At 40.6% G+C, this 21,914-nt stretch overlaps 1 protein-coding gene across 3 annotated transcripts; it reads left to right on the top strand.

Annotated features, from left to right (window-relative positions):
* Positions 1-14,297: 14,297 nt before the first annotated feature.
* Positions 14,298-16,385, top strand: LOC109634170 (phosphoinositide-interacting protein-like). Of its 3 annotated transcripts, XM_069524951.1 has the most exons (3): positions 14,298-14,594; positions 14,765-14,826; positions 15,203-16,384. In XM_069524951.1, exon 3 carries the CDS (start codon positions 15,219-15,221, stop codon positions 15,624-15,626), a length of 408 nt encoding a protein of 135 aa, XP_069381052.1. In that variant the 5' UTR covers positions 14,298-14,594; positions 14,765-14,826; positions 15,203-15,218; the 3' UTR covers positions 15,627-16,384. The 3 variants fall into 3 exon arrangements, with proteins under 3 accessions (XP_069381052.1, XP_069381053.1, XP_019950029.1); XM_069524952.1 differs by lacking the exon at positions 14,765-14,826 and having other exon boundaries at positions 15,203-16,385; XM_020094470.2 differs by lacking the exon at positions 14,298-14,594 and having other exon boundaries at positions 14,601-14,826; positions 15,203-16,383.
* Positions 16,386-21,914: the final 5,529 nt, after the last annotated feature.

Genomic DNA, 21,914 nt, shown 5'->3' with positions numbered 1-21,914 from the left:
GTGAAAAAGAACCTGTGGTAGCTTCAGTTGTCATAAAAACTCAAAAGGTGTTTAGTTTGTTCAGTCTGGACTAATGTAAAAAACATGGTGGCCTCCATAGAGAGGGTCCCCTCGATGTAAATATAAAGTATTTAAATATAAAGGGCCTTTTCTGGGGTAAAGAAAACTACAATTCATACAATTTAGATGAAATAAACATCATGAAGATTATTCTACATTAAATATCTTCCAATAGTTCCCTTTCACCTAAATCTTGCACACTGGACCTTTAATCTGTGTTTGAAAATGGTGAAAATGAATATGCACTGTTTCCTCTTCTAGATAAAGCATTGTGTTAGTTCATGCAGGACACAGAGTCGTGCTCAGCCTCATAAGCTGTCAGCTACTGATAGGTTTATGGGTGCTCGTGTAAATCAGGACAAAGTGTTCCTGACTGAAGTAATGTTTGTTAAATAGTCATGTCTGGCAAGTTTCACGTAACAAGCACAGATTTAATGTGCTTCAAGATAAAAAGGAATCTATGATATACGACAAAAACGTTGTATGACTATACATATGAGAGGAAAATATGTAAATAAATAAAAAGATATTACAAATATAAAATCATAAGAAGTGAAAATTTAACATAAATATGAGAACATAAAAACAAATAAGTCAAGAAACATTGCGGTACACTGGAACACTATAAAAATCTATACCACTTATTTTGTAAGGTTTGTGGGAGGCTTGAGCCAATGCCAGGTCACCAGTGTATCAAAGGGCCAACATACAGCGTCTAACAACCATTCACACCTACAGACTCTTCCTTTAGAGTCTCCAATGCTCACGGACAGGGTGGAGGAGTCAGAAAGTACTGAAAAGAATCAATCGTGCCATCTCATAAAGGTTTTTTTTTTTAAGTGTAACAGATGTGATCTTGTGAAAATATTCAGGTTAGATTGCCCACATTGAGAGGTGCAGCCTCAAGGCAGCAGAAGTGAGTTCACCTGTGAGTCATTGCAGTTGTGGTTGCCAATTAAAGCTGATTCTGAGAGCAAGTTTACAAAACACCTCCAGTTTTCTTTCTTTTCTATGATTTCAATGAAAATGTTTTATTGTTCAACTTTTATTAGCTTCAACTCCAACAATAATCATTCCGTTTTAGTCTCTTTCTTTAAAGTACACACACAGTGGGTTATTGCAGATTGACACAGACTGACTGGCACATAAGTATAAATTCTCATGAGGTCGTAAGCCACCTAGGCTACAGCATAGCTGTAATTTAGAGATATCTTGGGGTTAAAAGCCATATTGATTGGCTTAGAAGAATAACCTTTGAACAGCAGAGCTTCCTCAATGTTTGGCAAGGGTTGTGTCTAATGGCTTTAAGCGATAAGGAAGTTCCAACCATTATGATAACTCAGATGAGAGATTCCTCTCCAAGAAAATAAAGGGTTCAATCAAGAGGCCGCAGCCCTTGTGATTCTGATCATGTGCCATGCAGGACACAAAATGACTCAATGCCTCTGCAACATTTGCTAAATCCAGTTACTACCCGAATAACAAGCAAAACCAAAATAACAGAAAATCAGCAAAAGTGCATTCAAGCTGTTCATACTCACCTCAGACTGACACATAACTGGATCGAGTTGAACAGGTGGTCCAACCTCATCTAACATGGTGCCATCCCCACAGAGAGGCAGACATTGATGAGAGTTTGTGAGAGCCACTCCCACTGAGCGCAGCTCGTGGTCAAACCAGCTTATGATAGATAGATAGATTGATAACTTAATTCTTCCCCAAAGGGAAATTAGGTCGTCATAGCAATTCGGTATTTGGATACAATAAAAATACAATAGAATAAGATAATGTAGGTAGAAAAAATAAAAACATGAACTTAAAGGGCACTTAAAAGAGATAAAGATAAATTGGTAGATAAGGTACAGTGGCAAGATGATGGTAATAGTACTGATGATATGATGGTAATGTTATTGTTACTAAACAGTGTATAATGATAGTACAGTATATATATATATATTATATAATATAATACATAATAATAATAATAATAATAATAATAATAATAATAATAATAATAACAATAATATATAATAACAATAATATATGTATATACTATTATATATACATATATATATACACAACACCAGTATAACAACAGTATATAATAAAAATAACAGTATATAGTAATAATGGCAGCAACAGTATATAATAATAATAATAATAATATACACATAGAAATGTGTCCTATATTTAGCCTGTGCATGGTGTGCATACGTGCATAACTGCAGTATATAATATGTATGAATGTATAAATATATATATAAAAAAATATATATACCCAAGATATGATATAACATGATATATAGTATAGTTATAATAAATGCATATAAATACTTGACTATACGCGATATACATACAATAGATATATACTATGAATGTGTAAATAGAATGTGCAAAAAGACAAGAATATTGTATAAAATGATATATAATATCACATAGTAATAACACATATCACATATGATATGGAGTAAATGTTCCAGTATTGGAGCGGAGGGTTCTACAGGATACACAGTGCAAAGGTGACAGGTAGCAAAAGGTGACAGGTAGATTTAGTTATGTTGATTTTAATGTCATGGTTAGAAAACTAAGGATAATTTGATGGTTTGTTTCCACAGAGCAAAATCAAATAGGGTTTCACTGAAGTTGAACATTAATGGAAAGAAACAAACAAAACACTATGTGAGAAAAATGGTAGATTGAATAAACTCTTCAGCTCTTTTAAAGGCGTCAGCAGAGGCTGATCAATATGCAGGAAAGAGCATCTTACAGTGTCATTGCCAAAGCGTCAATAGAAGGATTCGTTTTTGTTTTTAGCTGAAGGATGACCAGTAAACCCTGATCAGAAAACCTACTATGTAATCCTCATTATGTGAAACCATGTCAGTGTGGACGATGCATCGCCACTTCCTCCCACTATCCAGAGTGATTGTGGAGTGGGGCCGCAGTATCGAGGCCAAGTCAGTATAATTATAATCAGAACAAATCACTTGAAGGAGCATCAGTGAGATAGAAACTACATAAAAAGACAAAAACCAAAACATTTAACATGTACTTTTTAGTTTGGACCATTTCCCGCCCGCTAACAAGGAGGAGGCCGAGTTTATTAATCTATACTGGAGCCAGCCATCAGGGGGTAATTCTTTGGTTTCACTTTTTGGAGATGTCAGATGTTTTCCTTGGCAGAGAGCAACAGAATGCTTCATTTATTTATTAAAAGTATCTGGTGGAAAACACCCAGAGAGTCACTTATTAGCCAATTTTGCCGTGTTTACATGTATCATCCTAATTTGTAGGTCAGCTGAAATGGTCAAGAAGAAATATTTACATAAGCTCTCATGTGAAATACTGTTTCATAAATGTGCGAGACAGGTTCTGAAAATGATACCAGACACTTATTTGTAAAATCTGCATCATTTTGATAGATCAAGTTACACACTGTTCATTTCTAAAGCTAGTGTTGTGTTCATGAGTATTTGAGGGTCTGTGAGGGTCCATACTGCATACATTTGGTTATGACAGAGTGTATGTGTGGCCACGTTTGGAAATCCATGTACCCTCCAAATTATTATCATATATAGTGGCCACTAGGGGTGTATAATTGCAGCTCAAGTAACAATAACAGAGCATCCATGGGTGAATTATGTCCTAAATTATTTTCTTAATCTTTAGAGATGTAGCACTTAAATGGCCGAATCTGAGTTGAGTAGAAGGAAACTTGCAAATTGCTGCATGTTGTGAGAGTCTGCTTGATTCTGCTTGCTCTGAGTAATCTAAAGTCTGCAAGGACGCCGAGCTCCACAGGGAGTTTCTCTGGGTAACTCACTGGGACCACCATATTGACTTTCCAGGACTCTACAAAAGACTCCCATTTATCTTGATTAGGTCCGAACATCTGCACAACCTTGTCCATCAAAGTGTCACTGGATGTTAGCGTCTGCTCAGCATACACACAAAATATGGATGTCTGAGTGGAGGAAAAGTGGATGTAAAATACGCATCTATATGACCGCAGGATCTTCTCCTTACTGCTGATGGGCACGTGGATCGATATCATTGATCAGTCCCCTCTGCTCAGAGGGGAATTAGCATCTCAAAAGGGACTCCATCTTCAGCTGTGGTATTAGATCTACCGGAGGGTTTCTCCATCAAAGGTGCGACACGTCTAAGCCTTGACCTGTGATCTCTGTGCTTCAGCAAGTGATTGTACCAAACACTATGCAGCTTTACAGACTGGTCGCCTTGGAAACCTCAGCATTATGGGGTACTGATTGTGAAATCTCAATCACCAAGGGGGAGATAGCTGTCGAAGCCCTGTGCCTTTATCCCTTTGACCCCAGCTAGATTGTTCTTATTTCCCATGGTTCAGGAAGTCAGGCCCTTTTGATATATGAAATTAGATGTCAGAGTTTCTCTTGTGAAGTAGAGTCATAACTTGCTGTATATTGCTTCACATGGTTTGTAACCTCGACCGATAGCTCTCCACTCGGTTGCAGGGCTGACATCATTAAGAGTTTTATTGCCTTCAAGAGGATCGTAGAGAATTGGAGATGACACACTGGAAGTTCTTTTAGGCATCAAAGGGGCCATCAGTCATCTCAAAGTTTCTCAGTTTTCTTTCTTTTTCTCTCTCCGTCTTTGTTTGTCTGTTCTGTCGTGACATCCAATACCTAGATTTCTATGATGTGCAATGGTCACCACGTCCTGATAATAAATTCTCAATAACACTAACCTGTGTTGGTGTACAGAAACCTTTCTTTTAAAACATGATCTAAAGATGACATCTTGAATATATGCAGCACAGGTTCCCCAGCCTGCTGCCATTCCCTGTCATTTAACACATTGCATCCAATTCCCTCTGCGCAAACTGAAAAATCTACAAAGTGCCAATCGTTGAATTCCTCATTGTTTATTTGTTGCTCCAATCCACAGAGGTCACCTCTTAATCAATCACTGACCACTAGCAATCAGTGTCCTTCGCTTTTTCTCCTGACACTATTTGATGATGCTTTCTACTGTTTTGTTCAGGCATCAAGTTACAGCGTGTTCCTGATCTTCATAAACACCGTCCACCTCAGTCTAAATGGTGGTAGTAGAAAATATGTATTTAAAGTGATCTAACAGCGTTTGTGTGGGCTTTCTCCGAGTTCCCACAGTTCAAAGGCTTGCACCGTAGGTTAATTGCAGATGGATTGACAACCTGTCCAAGGTGTACCCCGCCTCTTGCCCACTGTCAGCAGGGACTGACTCTGCGACCCTTGCAGGAAAAGAGGAATAGATAATGGATGGATGGATAAATAATTTAAATTGTAAAATATCAATACCATTCTCAACAGAACGATACATGTTTCCAGGTGTAACTCAACGGAGACATATTGAGCCTTCTAGGGAACCTAACCCTAGGAGACCTTTATTTCTTTATTAACATTAGAAGGTGACTGCCAGTCTATCCCAACTCTAAAGCTCTATTAAAGAAAAAAGAATTATGAACAAATGCTCAGTTCAGTCACTCACCTGTCATTCATTTCAGGGGTGTCTACTCACAGCAGGTTCTTGGGTTGTCCATCTGTCTGTCCCATTCTTGTGAACATGATATCACAAGAACACATTCAGGATATTTCTTTAATTTTGGCAACAATTTCAGTTTACTTTCGGATGAACTGATTACATTTTGACCACCAAAGGTCAAGGTCACTTTGAACTCACAAAGCACGTTTTTGGTGAATGTGAATGTAATTTCTCAGAGACACATTTGATACAAACTTTCAATTGGACTCAAAGAGGAACTGATTCGATTTCAGTGGTCAAAGACCTTTGCCTTTATAAACACTGTATCTCAAGAACACCTTGAGGGGATTTCTTATTTGATACAAATGTCTATTTCAAAGGTTGAAGGATAAAAATGTTTTTTCGTTGAATTTGATAAAAAACATTTTAATGGAGTAAAGGATGAACTGATTCGATTTTGGTGGTCGAGGTCACAGTGACATTGTGTTATTGTGAACATGGTTTATCGGGAACACATTTAGGGAATGGCATGACACAAGGATGATTTGATACAACTATTATTAATTTCCATTTAAGTCAACCGTCATCACATATCTGAAACTGCACTGTTTGGCAGAGGCAGGGTGCTAATTCTATTTGTTTATTCATTTTAGTAACTAGGTGGATGTGGTTGCATTTTTATAGGTAAAAACTGCTGAAATGCAGCATTTAAGCAACAGACAACCTGCAACTGGTATTTAAAACAGCAAATGTTTTATATTCTAGCTTTGGTTTGGATCACTGAGTTACATCAGTCAATGACAGAACAGCAAAGTAGAGTTTTTATATCAAAGCTTTATCTTAAGGCAGATAATACTGAACATCAGGTGGATTCTTAAATACCCAGCAGAATGCATGTTTTAAGATCACCTATGATACCATCTGTAATGTTGTTCAGATTCTATATATTAACAAGAGGACAAGACAAAGTATTTTATATAACTATATTAAAAGGTTATTTGTCTTAAGTGCATCATACACAGTCTTTTATATATTGCTGGCCAGGACTATGGGCTCATAACATTAAGACTTTAGTGCTTAGTACTACGATGCACGTGTTCATCCTCCAGACATAAAACACTGCATATGCTCTTTGACTGAAAATTCTATGGAAGCATTAAAGCCTGCATTGTAATATTGAAATACAATATATTATCATCCAGTGCTCTGTTGCCTGCAGGTAGGTTAAAATCAATCTGGACAAATCTGTCAAAAAGTTGTTTGCTTCATACTGAGTGTTTTTTTTCTCTGCTGTGTTTTCATCCAAAGGCTGCTGGCCCTACTCCTCTAATTGAAAATGGGACAACAACATGACTCATAACAAACTTATTATTAGATAACATTTGGGAAAAATTATTCATTTCAAGTGTGAAAATCGCCCTTTGAGTGTATTCTTCCGGCCAGCATGGTTCACCCACTGAGATGTAGTAATATGCAGAGACAGGCTCTGTCATCAAAGACAGAGTCTTCTTAATTCCTCACCTAAAGCCACGAGTTTGTGCCGACTGGCAGTGACAGTCACGGAAGTGAGTTGACACCGTCAGGTCACGCACCCCACTTTTCTTTCCTTTTGAGAGGCTGCTTGAAGTTCCTGCAGACAAGTGTCTGTTAACTAAAAGAAGTCAGTAAGAAATTCAATCTCTTCCATTTTTCTTCCACTTATCCAAGGTCGAGTTAGGGTTGTGGTGATTGGGGTGTCGGGACATCCATCCATTCATCCATCAAATCATTATCTATACTGCTTATCCTTTGAGGGTCACGGGGGCTGGAGCCAATCCCGGCTGACATTGGGTAAGAGGCGGTGTACACCCTGGATAGGTCACTAGTGTATCACAAAGTTAACACAAGCCATTTTCCAGAGTTTGCCTTTCACTTATAAAGAACACAGCAATTGTCAGTCAGATGCATTCTCAACAACAGGAACATTCAGGTGAGGGACGGTGCCTGGGTGCAGGAGGCAGGACATGACGCATAAATTCCACTGCAGAATTCACATGCTTTTGGGTTGAGTACCTGATTAACTATAGAATTTATTCATATGATAATGATAATTTGGATTCATATAGAACCTTTCAAGAGGCAGGTTTACAAAGAGGCATCAAGGAGAGGGTTCTGACACTGAATGCCTGTCAGAGGCAGTTCGCAGGCAGTTGCAGGGGATAGTGATTAGACACAGATCCAAGGATCGATGGTGTGTAGAGGCCGAGGAAGTCAGACAGGTGCTGGGGGGGCCACGGCATGGAGGGATTTATGTGAGGAGGAGGATTTTTTGTACTGCTGAACATGACCGGAAGCCAGTCAAGGATGGATAAGGGGTTGGTGTGCTGCAACGGATCACTTTATTCAATGATCATATTGTATACGAGAGGATTTCCAAAGACTAAAACACCTTTTCTCTATATCCAGTAACAGTCAAGGTAATATGCAGCAGAACTCTTCTGTGTCCCCTGAGCGGTTTCAGTCTATCGGCACCTTCCAACATCCCCACCTTTAAAAGAAATCCTGCACTACTGAGCCAGAGTGTGACACACTTTGTTCTTCGCCCAATTATCAGAGTGGGAAAACAAATCTGTCAGAAATGAGATGAGGCTGGGCTATTGATCTGTTTATACACTCCACATCTTCTTCTTTCCCGCAGCATCTGTGTCCTCTCCCCCATCTCTGACATGCCACAGCAGGGGAAGAACAGTGCAAGGCATTGACGTCACTAAGGCCCAAGGACCATCAGAAGCCATCATCAGCAGGCCACGGCTACCTTCCCTCTGCCTGCTGAAAGCATGTATTATGTGCTCTATTTTTACCCCAGTGCGCCGAATCAACCCGATGGATTGAAAATGTACGTTAATATTAATACACATGGATGTTGAGATCATCAAAGCATGGGAATGCCTGCCCTCACTTTCCTCCTTGAAGAAATGTGGTGGGTGGAAAACTCCACATAAACAGCTGTAACACATGTTTTATTTGTTGAGAGAAAAAACTTTGTTCACAGTGTCAGATCGGTGACCTAGATAACACTTTCCGGTTCTCATAGGTTGTGTTTGAAAAGTTCATCTTGCATAGGAAGCATTGAAGCTCCTTTCCTCATCATGTAGAGAATTCAAACAGCTCTTATTATGGTGAAATATTTCCTGGTCAGTTCACTCAGGAAGGTTCCAAAGCAAAATGAACTATTGAAACGCACCCATTGTATCCCACAGTGCATCGTGAAGAAACAGTGCACAACTGAAGGTCACTTCACTTCCTCTCTTTTCCTGCACCCTCATGTGTCACACCTGTCTTTTTCCCCATCATCCCCTTTTGTGTTCCCCAGGTGCTCTGGTTAGCTTACGGTCATTTTAGTTCTTTTTGTTTCTGCCTTGTTTCCCTGTTCAACCTGAGGTTTACTGCTTTAGTATTTTACTCCTGGATTACCTTAGTTTGAGTTTTTGGACCATCTGCGTTTTTGTCTTGTGACAGTGATTGTAAGTCTGTTTTGTGTTTGTGTTAAATTAAACTTCACCAGCCTTTGTGTCCACGCCTGCGTTTAGTTCCACCTTGCACCAACGTTACACATAAATGTGTTACCTACTTCTCTTTACCCGGACCTCAGTTCCTCCAGCTTGGTCACTGCTCGACTTCATATATCTTTGCAAGTTTTTATAATAAACATCTTAAATTTCCTTCTGCCCCTGGTCCATGTTTTTGCACCTAAAGGGTATGGAAATGTGTAAAAGCTGTAAAAGCTGATCAGTGGTGGGATTTGTTATTGTAGTGAATTTTTAATGTGTTTGTACTTTACTTAAGTAAGTTTATTTTCAGATACATTGCATTCTTACTCTTTAATCTGCAAATATCTGTGCTTTCCATTATATGTTTGCATTGTGTTACATGTTCACAAAAGGGTGTTATATCTCTATAACTAATTTAAACTTTTACTCAAGTAGACACATTAATGTGGTACTTTCATGTTTTTGTTTATTTTATACTTCTCAAGTAAAATGTTTCGGTACTTCTTCCACCACTGTTCATGATAGGCACATCCATCATACAGTATTATTTGATTTCAAGGATGTTTAATGTGCACAGACCATATAAATGTTAGGATGAAAAAAGTTGGGGCACCACAGAGAAACCTAGAATAGCACTTACTGAATACCTATCCCAACAGTCCCCTTAAATTCAATTGCTACACCCGGCCTAGGAGCAACCTGAGCATCACCTAAGTTGGCTCTCCTCTCTCCCCACTCCCAAGTGCAACCAGTGCCACAGCAGATTTGCAGTCCAGAACAAAGTGATTTATTTCATAAATCAGGTTGAAAAAAAACTTCAGGAAGAGCACAGCCAAAATAACAAACCAAACAATCTATAATATCAAACTAACTGCCCAATATCCAAAAGAAACAAAAAGAAAACACAGGGCTCTTACCTGCCTACCTAAACAAAAACAGGAGATAAGAGTTACAAAAACTAAAAGGCTTCTCTTCCCTACAATTATCAGGACTGCTCCAAGTACAGAATACACAGGCTTTGAACAGAAAACGTGCAATCATAACACGATTCAGCCAGGAAAAAGACCAAGGCCAAACTGGCATCGTCGGGTGACTTTTTAAAGTCAGCTCCATCAGCCTCTCCTCCAATCACCTGCCAGACCTGAAACACAGACACAGGAAAAACAGGGTGAACAGCACCACCCCCAGGCAGGGAGGCAGATCAACAACACAAAACACACACATACACACAACATGGCCGAGTCATAACACAATCAAACTGCATACTCCGTCCCCAGATTTCTTCATCCATCAAGATTCATTCATTATTCTCTGTATGATATCTCGCAATGTAATATAATATTATATCCTAGTTTCTCAATATTTCTCAACACACAAAAATGTCTATGTTAATCCAAACAGTAGAACAAATGGCAAAAAAAGAATTAACAACAATCTCATCAACCTCAGTATCTTCACATCTGATCAACTTAAATAGAAAATGTTAAATCTTCATAAACGTACATGATATTCAATGGATTCTTTCCTGACCCATACCACATCCTTCCACCAGGCCTCAGCTCTGTGTCCTTTACATCTGTTGGTGAGACATAAGTTTGACTGACACCCTCAGATGAAGTAGCACCAGCCTCAGACAAGCCTCAGTCAGTCCCTCTAGCTTTGTTCTTTTGCTCCATGTTAAATGATGTTATTATTATTATTGCATCTCTTATTTTATGAGCTTAAAATCAATCTAAAAAAAGTGTAAACCGCCAAAAAAGTGAGAATAGGAAGGTTTGGGGAACATCTAAAACGTGTAAACTTAACTGTTCAGCTTAATGCACATGACAGATGAGTAGAATTGAGCTAAGTGACAGGTTCAGTGTCTGGTTTTTGTCTTTATGGAGTAGATTGATGACTATAATAGGATCAAGTATATCATAGATCTCTCTGTAGTTCCATGGCTGAAAGAACCTGAATGCTATTGTTGTTTTCATGCACTCCCCTCCTGGGATTACCTAACAAAATGCTGCGAATATGCAAAGCAGATTAATTAGTTTTCCAAGGTCATCTATACAGAACAGGGCTCCATGTGTTAATAAAAGTAGCAGAGTATTACCTGAAATGTGACTCATCTGCAGACGAGTGAGTAGCTGCAGATGAGCTGCCGCGCGGCTTTTATCGATATTTGCTCAGGAGTTAACGAAGCTCCGTGCAAGGCTTCATTTGGCCAAAAAGTATTCCAGTTTAATCCACAGCCTTGAAAAACCGCAAGGGTTGGAGTTGTTAGAGCATCTTAGTTCTGGTGGCTTTAACCGGAGGAGCCGCGCTGTGCCTCAAAGTCCACAGTTCATTTGAATCCAGTCTTAAAACTCCTGGCAAACCAACAAACTCACCGTGCTGACTCAAGATGAAGCTTATTACCTCTAATCCCTGGCAACCCTCTGTGTTTGTATTACCAAACAGGATTAGACTGATACCTGTGTGTTGGTTTACCAGTAAACTCAACTTTTAACTTTTGAACACTGACTATCTATATAATGCACATGTGATTTAAAACAGGATACAACAAATCTGGGGAATCTGCAACGGTTTTTTACATAGCACTCTGATCTCAATTCATAAATTCTATTTGAAAAGGCCTAATATGTTTTTTTCCTGCCAATTCATAAAAAGATATGGATGAAGATCACTGATTAAATTATATGAGTCATCCTGCTTTACTATTTAAATTAATTTCATTTTTCTGTATACCAGGGAAGAGTTATTGTGGTTGTGTCAGATCAGCAATGAGGAGTTCCACAAATATCACTATTAGTTTCCAAATCAGGACTCTATGTCTCCGTATTCTGCTATTCTGATTATTTTGACAACTTTTTGTAATTATCTTTTTGTAAAAGACAAGGACTTAAATATTAACTATTTAGTTTTAGACTACGTGAGCATCACATCCTATTTTAGAGACTGGATCATTTAATTGTCACAAGAAAAAATCGGTTTTGGGTTTTGGTTCATGATAACTTCTTCACATATGCAAAAGTTAGACACATAGAGTTCCACAAGGTTCTTTGCTCTGACCCTTTTTATCAACCTTATATATGCTTCCTCTTTCTTTAACTATTGGTTAATACTCATACATTTCAATTGTTGTGCAGATGATACCTGATTATCAAATAAAGACCTGAATGACCTGCAACTTTCTGCTCAGACAAAACTAAAGGTATTGTGCTGGATTTGTCTAGATCACAATGCTCTGTGTCCTTCAACTTCCACATTAACTTCAGGGACTGCATTTTTCTGCCCTTAGGTACCCATGTACCAGTATAGTAGCGTATTACCCCACTAGAACACTGTGCTCTCTAAATGCAACCTTACCTGTTTTTCCTCGTGTCTCCCAAGGATGGGAGGCAGAGCCTTCAGCTATCGGGCTCCTCTCTTGTGGAACCAGCTCCAGGAGGCAGATCCCTTCTCTACATTTGAAATTAAGGCTTAAAAATTCCCATTTTTATAAAAGCTGGAGGCCTAGAGTGTTGACAGTACTCTCCTCCTCTCTCACTCCATCTGCATGCATTCATATCATGCATGACATAATCCCTGCTACTAACTAGGCCTCTTCTTCCCTTTTCGTTCGTTTTCTTCTCTCGTCCCTCACCCTGTCGCTCTCTGCAGGTATTTCTGCCTCCGGAGCTGCAGAGTCTGGATCTGTGATTGCAAACCACCGACTGCCCCCATGATCCTGCTCAACACCTGCTGATACAATAATAATTATCAACAATTATCATTACTATTAATATTGATATTATTACCACGCTATGTGGAACCTGCATGTTCTCTTTTCTCCTGCTCTCTCTCTCTCTCTCTGCAAACCCATCGATGCAGACGAGTGTTAAGGTTTTCTTCACCAAATATTTTCTCATGGGAGAATTAAATTTGGTAAATAATTATTTTCTGTCAAATGATAACTTATGATTATCATTAGCTTCTGTATCATAAACTGTAAATGTCTGTCACCACTGTCTGAAGCCCGGGATTATGTCATTATGTCAACATGGTAAATTATGTTTATGTTGTTTGGTCTTTGGTCTTTATATACAGTCTATGGTTTGGTCAGACAAGTCGTCCAACTGATTATTTTCACTGCTCCAAATTCTCATATCAGTCAAACGTTTAGGTCCAAAATGACCCTGCTTCGTCCTAAACTGGTTTATGATCCTAGAGGTCTTTTCCTGATTTACAAGAATCAAATACATTCTGTGTGGAGTCGCAGTCTAACAGGGGCCCTGCAGCTGCACCTCATCTCTTAACAGGTTTACTCAGCAGTGTAAAATACCCTCAAATGATTATGATCAACAACCCACTTAACTGGGCCATGAAAGAGAATTAGGCACATCATCATCTCAAGATAGTGTAACACATTACATGGAATGGATGAGTAATTTCTCAAACTCGGCTGCAAAAGAAAAGACTTTGATCCATAAGGGATGTCAGAATCGAGCGATCAATTAATCCTGAAATATTTCTCTAAAAGTTAATGACACAGGAAACTGGATTCAGTCGTTTGCCCACAAGGCAAGCCACATACCAGTACTGCCCTCTGTTGGTTCGTGTGGCTCATTGCAAGTATTGACAGGCTTCATTACATCTGTGTTGTGCCACGGGATGGTACAATGATACGTTTCAAACAGATGACAGCAGTAATCGAATGAGATCAGGCTGGAGGTTTGGCGTTCTCTAAGTACAAGACGCAGGGACGAGGAGCCATTTTTCAGAGCCGGAGATTTCTCTGCAGCGTGTAATTGTGTTAAAGAGTGAGATCATGTTCAGATCAATGGCCTCACACTGACACTCGTGTCTGTCCAGAAGTGCACACAAAGCAACAAAGACACAAATGTAACATCAGGGCTGTTAAATGGAAGCAGAAGTGTCATATTGCAGCTGCATCCCTCCTCTACGCGGCCTGTGCATCTGAGGCAGCTGAATAACAAGACGACAAATAAATCCTAAATTTGACCAAAACTCTACATGACTCCCACTGCTTTCTGAGGGTTAATTATGCCACACAGATTTCATCGATCTCATGTTCACCGAACAAAACTACAACTTGCACATAATTGCTCCGGGGTACTTTGGGATCAATACCCTGCCAACATATCAGGCTGTATTGGAAAGTCTCTGTATGGGTGATTGCTTGCTGCATCAATCCAGCTATAACAGAGAGCCATTTCCCAGTCGCTGCCCTGCCCTGCTCTTTGTGTGGGAAGAGATCCAGCCAATTGAGGCAGATATTTTCCCTCTCGTTCTCCTGTCCCGTGGAAGTTTTAGACATTTTCAAACAAACGGGCAATAACCGAGCTTATTGTCGAAGTTCTTTCAGAATCATTACACAGCCCTATGGAGGCATCAGCCTGAGTGGTTTTTTTTACGGGGGGGGGGGTCTATGGATATCCTCTGGGGACCTGACAGCGAGCTCCTCGCCCTGGATGCAGCATCAGGAGAGACTGCCTGCGATGGTAGATGATGGTAAGGGGATGGTGCTCACAGGATCCTGTTGAGGAGGTGGAGAGAGCAGAGGAGGGTGGGTAGATGATGGTTCAGTGGGGATGTGTGTCATTGCATTTATTTGGTTTCCCTGGTCGGACGGTGGGGAAGCGTCTTGCTCAGGTTTCTGGATGTTTTCTGATGGTTCATAGATTGAAAGTTGTCGTTGACACTTCAAGAATAAAGACAAAGGACGCTGATCCAGATTTAAAAGGTAGGTGTTTATGTACTTCTCTAATTCTGTTTGCTTGATGTGATCTACCAGTGGAAATGTTCAAGCGAGGTGATTCAAAAAAGCTAAAATATGCAGCCATGATATTTGTAGGTAGGAAAAGTTTATTTCTAATTCTGGGTTTGGAGAAGTAAATAAATTTAGATTTTTGAATAATTCGTCATATGTGTGCTTCAGGCTTCCTGATAAGAGTTTTTTGTGGTGTAAAGACAATAATATTGTGCTTAATATCGGGTTACCTGAAGAAACTTTCTGATAACATTTTATGATATCCAACAATCATATTTTCTTGTAAGAGCAGAAATATCAGAAGGAAAGATGCCCTAAGATTGATTCATATTCCACATCACTTCTCCAGAGTCATCCTGGAGGCCATGTCAGGCAGCCCAGAGAACATCCCCCTGGGAGAGTGTACCCTCTCCCAGTCCAGGGACCAGTTGACACCCCCGAGCCGTACGGAGAGCACCGTGTTCAGCCTCTCACGCAGCGAGTCCCTCTGGACCAGCGAGACGTCCCGCAGCAAATGGGAGGTCTTCTGGTTCCCCATCCACCTAATGACCACCGGGGGCAGCTTCCTGGTATGTGGCATCGTCATCAGCGGCCTCTTCTTCGCCGGCCACTGCAAGAAGGTCACCAACATCCTGGGGCCGGCACTGCTCTCCATTGGGCTGATGGTTTTTGTGGTGGGCGTGGTCCTGATCCCCATCACCAAAGAGAACAGGAAGCAGTCGAACATGAAGAGGCCCCTCAGCTACTACAGACCCCCCATGTTCAATCTGTGAACACAGAGGATTTGATATTCTGCCAGAGAACTTCACGTTTGGATGTAAATCTGAACGGAGACACTTTAACTTTAAGACGGCACTGAATTGAAATGTAGCTTTTCAGCATGGGAGCATCTGTGGAACGTAATCGTAAAAACTCTGCGTGGTGGTGACATTTATATTTATTTCTCCGATTTACCAGGATCCACAAAACAAGGCCCTTATCTCAGTCTCAAGTGCGCATGGCAACATTTGCATTAATAACCATGGCTGTCAAAAAGTAGGTGAGTGCACGGGGACAACAATGTGCTGTTTAAAATGCTATTATTCACACATTCACACACAAAATTTGCGATTAGGATACTAGAAAGCAAACTGTCCCTATCAGTATTTATGAGGGGGAGAGTGGACATGGGGAATTTCCTAATGCTGTGTGGTGCAGTGTATGCCAATGCATGAATAATTAAAGATTGTGAGAGCTTATAATTGTCAATTCATGGTTTACTGTGTTTAGTTGCATCCACTGAAGTCTTTATTGGGACATAATCACTGGGAAGGAGGCTTTGAATTTGAATGCGTTCATTTTCAAATATACAGTATGTAAAAATGAGAGAGACAATTTGACTGCTGTGACCTGAAAGTACATTTTCATGGGATTTAAATATGATTTGGCTCGAAATCCGAAGTAACCCCTTCAGAGCCATGCAGCTTCTACTGTAAAGTGATGGACACTAAACATTTACTGATGTCAGCCATTGAAAATGTCTTATGATGAAACTCTGGCCTGTAAAGAGGAGCTTGTATTTAAAGCAGCTATAATCAATATTCACATACTGAGGATAGTGCACCACATTTATGGATAGGTGCGGCTCAGAGGATTATCACGCCACTTTGCAGCTACTCTCAGCTCATTGCTTGTTTTTCCCTCACAAATCACATTACCATTTTTGTCTAGAAGTCACGTTTTCACCCCATCCGACCCCGTTTTAACAAGATTACGCCAAAACCTGTGGGTGGATGACCATTAAACTTAGTGGAAGGAAGTGATATGGGTCAGGGAAGAACTGGTGCAGATTCGAATTAGGCGTATCAAGGAATTTGTTTTTAACTTTCTTTAACCTTTCTAGGTAGGGCATTTTTCAACATTTTCTTAGTTTCCCCAGATTATAATTCTTGGATCTTGATTTAAAAAGTAAAAAGGTTTTTTTGGAGGACTGATATTTATAAGTGTGTGAAATCTGGTGCTGATCCAAATGGATCAATTGAATTACAATGTTCTTTCACAGGGACACTGTTCTTACATGTTGACGTTATTTCTGTTGACCCCTAGTGGCCAAAAACGTCAGTCAATGCATTTCAATGGATTACATATAAAAATTGATATACCAGCACTTTGTGTCGTAAAGCATATCACAATTCTGTCAGCAACATTACAAGAGATGATTTGAATTGCAAGAGAAGTTTAAGAAAATAAAAGGCAAGGACAGATAAGAGATGTTCCTTAATAAAAGGAGTAAATATATGGAATCATTATGATGATTAATTTAAAATGTGTAGCTCACTTTTGATGTTTTAAAAGATTTTTAAAAAAACTAACAAGGTGATTAACAAATACACAACTGAAATGTAATCATTAATTCAGAAATTTAGTTTATTCCTGTTTGATTTAATTAATAATAGAGACCAAAAGAGTTGCCAGTAGCATTCTTCTTGGTATGAAGGGTAGTCATGCTTCAGCCTTTTCTATCCATACATTTTCTTTTCTTCTTTATTTATTTGTTATTTGTAAAGGTATTACCTTGCTTATTTTCTAACAAATCCTTTGTTTAATATAGGTTATATATATTAAAGATATAGATATATAGATATAGATATAGAATCTGCATATGTGCTGACATTCAATCAATCATTTTTAAGTAAAATGCTGAGAGGGCATCTGAGGCAGAACGACGTAGCTGGACAGCAATAGTTCATCTTGTAGAGGTTGGCTGCAGTGGTTTGTTGCAATTTCTACCATCAGGTTGTTGGAATCCATGGACAAACCCTGCACCACATGATTTAAAAAACATCACAGACGGCTGAACACTGCAGCCTACAGCCCTGGATCAGGAGGAAAGACCCCAACTGGACCCCAAGATGTTAGAGACATATACCCAGGTGTGATGAGCCTGTGGTGGGCCTATCTTAGCAGAGGGTGTCTTGTGATGGTTCAAATACACAATGACACTACATCTGGTGTGTCCCTAACATCAGGTGGTTATCCCTGACAACTGCTCGTGGTTGGCAACTTAACATCAAACAGGGCGGAAGACCTTCAAACCTACAAGGGATTCTCATCTCCTATGTTCTAAAAACTTCCAAAGATAACTGAACATTTTGGGTTTGGGACTGACAACAAGATTTGAATGTAGGGGTATTTTAGGGCCAGAAGAATTTACAGATTAATCATAATCAGCACAAAGGCTATAAAATCAAATAAAACAAAACAAGGAGGGGGACTTTCTTCAGTTGCTTTAGGTGAAAACAAAACACTCAGCTCATATTTAGGACAGTCTACTATGTGAGGGTGAACAAGCAGAAGATTTAATCGGTCAAAAACTTTACGCAAACATGTCGATTCAGCCTCATCACATGGTCTGCTTGTAGGTTTGAAGAGGTTGAGCTCCAGTATTTGGGTCAAATGAGTTTGTGAGGTTTCTGATTGCATGTGTAGCTCTGTTGTTGCTCTATGAACAAAGAGGAGAAACAAGCATATTGTCATGTAGGTGAAAATCTGTTTGACTGCCAAATTAAAATCTCCTGCAGGCCCTGGGTCCATTTGCATTATGGGAACCGTGACACTTGCTATTGCTTGCTCTTGGACGGCTCCTTGACAGTGAGGTGGAAGCTGTGTGTGTGTGTGTGTGTGTGTGTGTGTGTGTGTGTGTGTGTGTGTGTGTGTGTGTGTGTGTGTGTGTGTGTGTGTGTGTGTGTGTGTGTGTGTGTGTGTGTGTGTGTGCGCGCCCAGTGGAGCTGCCTGAGGAGACGCAATTTGTTTATTCAGGCTTTAGGGTGGGGCGTTCTCTCCAGGTGCGCAGGTACAGGATGAAGCATCCTCCCGTTATTCATTCGTAAAGAGGCTCAGCTCTCCGTGTCCACCATGGACCTGGTTCGGTGCATAGGTAGCTGCGTGCCTTTATTCTTGATGGCCATCGCTGTCGACGCCATCGGCCTTATTCTTCTTTTCGTCGGGATATTCGCCAACCTGCGCCTCGACGGCCGCTTCTACGGCGACTTCTTGATCTACACTGGCTCCCTGGTGATATTCATCAGCCTGGGCTTCTGGCTCATGTGGTACGTGGGCAACGTGAAGGTGTCCGGGGACTACGACGGGTCGGACAAGAGGAACACCGTCGTGGAGCTGCTGGCGAGGAAGATCTCCCAGAGGATGAGCCAGAAACCGAGACACGCCAAGCGCGTCGAGGACGCAGACTCCGGCAGCACGGTGGAACCGATCCCTCCGCGCAAAGCCAGCAGGGTGACATGGGGCAAAAACTCAGCCTACCACAACGACGGCTATGATGACTCCCTGGACTCCCCCACTTCCGAGAAAAAAAAGGAGCTTAAAGGAGAAGAAGAAGGAGAAGAAGAAGAAAAGCTGCCAGCTACTGCCTCTCTGAATAAGTAGCTTCTTATACAACAGGCTGTATTGGGAGTGTTTTCATAAAAAACATAAAGCTGCAGCTCTGCACAGCCTTCAAATATTACCACCTTCTGTACATATCTCAGGCAAACCAACAAGTCCAGTGACTGATATGTCTTTTTTGGCATTTGGCTGGATACAAGAGTTATCAAAAGCCCAGATAGGAGGCAGCATCCTGGGGCTCTAGACTCGGAAGAGCTCACAAAGTGTCAAGATTCGTCTAGCGGCTATTAGTTTGTGTTTAATTTGTCTATTTATTTGCCAATTCAGCACTTTAGAAACAGAAAGAACCTGGAGGCATCACCTGCATTTATATCGAGGTCTTATAGAAGGGTCTGAAGTTAGAATCTGGTTTTAGGTCATGTATCATTTCAGTTTAAAGCTTATTACGTGTTTTTCTTATTAAATTAAATCATATTCAATCAAATTAAGTTAGGTATTTAGTATGTCAGTAAACTGACATCTAAATGGTGACTAATGCACAGAGGATGGGCCCAGAGCTCATTTTCAACCAGCGGGGGGTATGGGTGTCATTAGGTTAGCACAGCCAATGATATATATATATAGAGAGAGAGAGAGAGACTGTCTAAAACATTTTGTTTTTCATCATAGCATAAACTCCCCCCAAGCTCCTACCATCTTCATATTCCACAATACTTGTCAGTTTGCTGCTGGTCGGAACCCTTCCAGACATATATCCCTGTCTGCAGAGTCTTACATTATTTTAATTTAAACTGATTTATTATTTTGGTTTGGGTTTTGTCACATCCGAAAAATGAATGTAACATACTTTACACAAGTTGTAGCTGCAACCAGAAAGAGTGAAGTTGAGTCATGCAAACACACACGTACTGGTCAGACTGGTTTGTCTCTCGGTGTAGGGTAAACAAACCTGGAAATCCTCAGCAGAGGATCTCATGTGACCTGGGAACAAACATGTGTTAAGTTTAGGCATATTTTCGTATGTGCTGATGATAAGATTCAATGGCACACCTTATGCAAAACATCAGCTCCACCACGGTTTGGTTTATGATGCGCCGTGAAATGGCCTCTCACTCACATCAAAGTCAGGAGAGCTTCACAGTAATTCAGCCGTGCTGTGTACACCTGCTGTAACCACAGGCATAGCGAGGCATAGGAGACACAAATTGCAGCAGCACGACTGGTCAAACAAGGGAAGTTTCCATTACGTGCATTTCCTCTTTTTGTCAGTCAGTCACTCCAGAATAGGCAGCGTTATTATAGTGATGCATGGGCCAGGGATTGGTAATGTTTATTGAAGGCTTCAGTGCAGTGTTTCCACCCTGGGAAGTTAAATATCAAGGGCAAACATACACTTGGATAAATTGGTGGGAGTGATGTCAAGAGGAGGCCTTGAATCATCTAATGAAGGATGTAACACACTGATGCAGTGTCGGTATCACTTAAGTTTCATTAGATGGGGATTCATTATATCAAGCTTATCACTGTTTGAATACGACCTCAATGGCAGATGATTATGAAATATATGTGCATAAAAATGTCCCGCAGGTTTCAGACAGCGGCCTGATGTGTCACATTTATGACATGAAAGGTGTAAAACAGGTCAGGCCTGCGTAGGAATGAAGATGGACTGTGAGTTTCTTAGCTGCTATTAGTGAGCAGCACAACCCTTTGTTGTGCCTGGAGACCTGTCTTGCCACTAAACTATGATAGAAATGCAAAGGTGTGCTGCTGGTGAAAGACTATGATCCACGGTACAGCAAATCACTTCTCCTCAGAGACTCACTCCTGTCAGACCTTCAGAAGACATCCACTCGTCCTTTTTTCTCGCTCAGCTGCAGCGATGGAGCAGAAGAAGTGCGCCAACTTCTTCTTGTCGCTGGCTTTGATTCTGGACATCATCGGCCTCCTCCTCTTCTTCGTGGGGATCTTTGCGCCATTGAGTTTCTGGGACTTTTTCGTGCTGTCCGGGCCCCTGCTGATCTTCCTCAGCCTGATCCCCTGGATATTCTGGTACATGGGGCAGCTCACTGTGTCCGAGGAGGACCTCAACCTGATCAAACACGACATACTGTAACCACAGCGTGACAGGAGCCATGAGTGGAAGAGACTGGACTCCTTCAAACAAGGATGAGGAAGGAGCTGGCAGGCAAGACTCAAGCACGAGGGTGTTCTTCTCTGGCTTTGTGAACCCCTAGAGGTTTTGCCTCATTGGAGGATATGTGATGAATTCCATTTCAACACAACCTGGAACACATTTGAATAATCCTAGCAGATAAAAAAGGTGATTCCACCCTTTGACTTCAGGGTAAAAACAACTCGTCGTGTTGAGTGTGGACAGCAGTGTTGGAGTGGAAAATGTATTTCTCAGCACTTTTGGCCGGAGGAGGAAGCTTTTAAAGATTGCACCATGATGACACCGTTTGCCTTATTTATGTGTCTGTTGTCATCTTTGTACATTCTGAAATTTGTATTTATGAACGTGTCTCTGCTTGTTCACGGAAGTATAAACTTGGGAAATGAGCGACTAAACATGGTTTCAAACGACTGTTGTTGTGTTCTTTGTAGGGCTGGTCCTCATTAAAAAAAAGTTGCCAAACAGGCACCGTGGGTTTTTGCTCTGAGTTATAGTAAGTAAGCTC

This window comes from Paralichthys olivaceus, chromosome 5 (assembly GCF_024713975.1).
Source record: "Paralichthys olivaceus isolate ysfri-2021 chromosome 5, ASM2471397v2, whole genome shotgun sequence".
In the NCBI taxonomy this organism is placed as follows: Eukaryota; Metazoa; Chordata; class Actinopteri; order Pleuronectiformes; family Paralichthyidae; genus Paralichthys; species Paralichthys olivaceus.
Note: the sequence above shows the minus strand (reverse complement) of the source record. Positions and strands in the feature narration are given on the sequence as shown.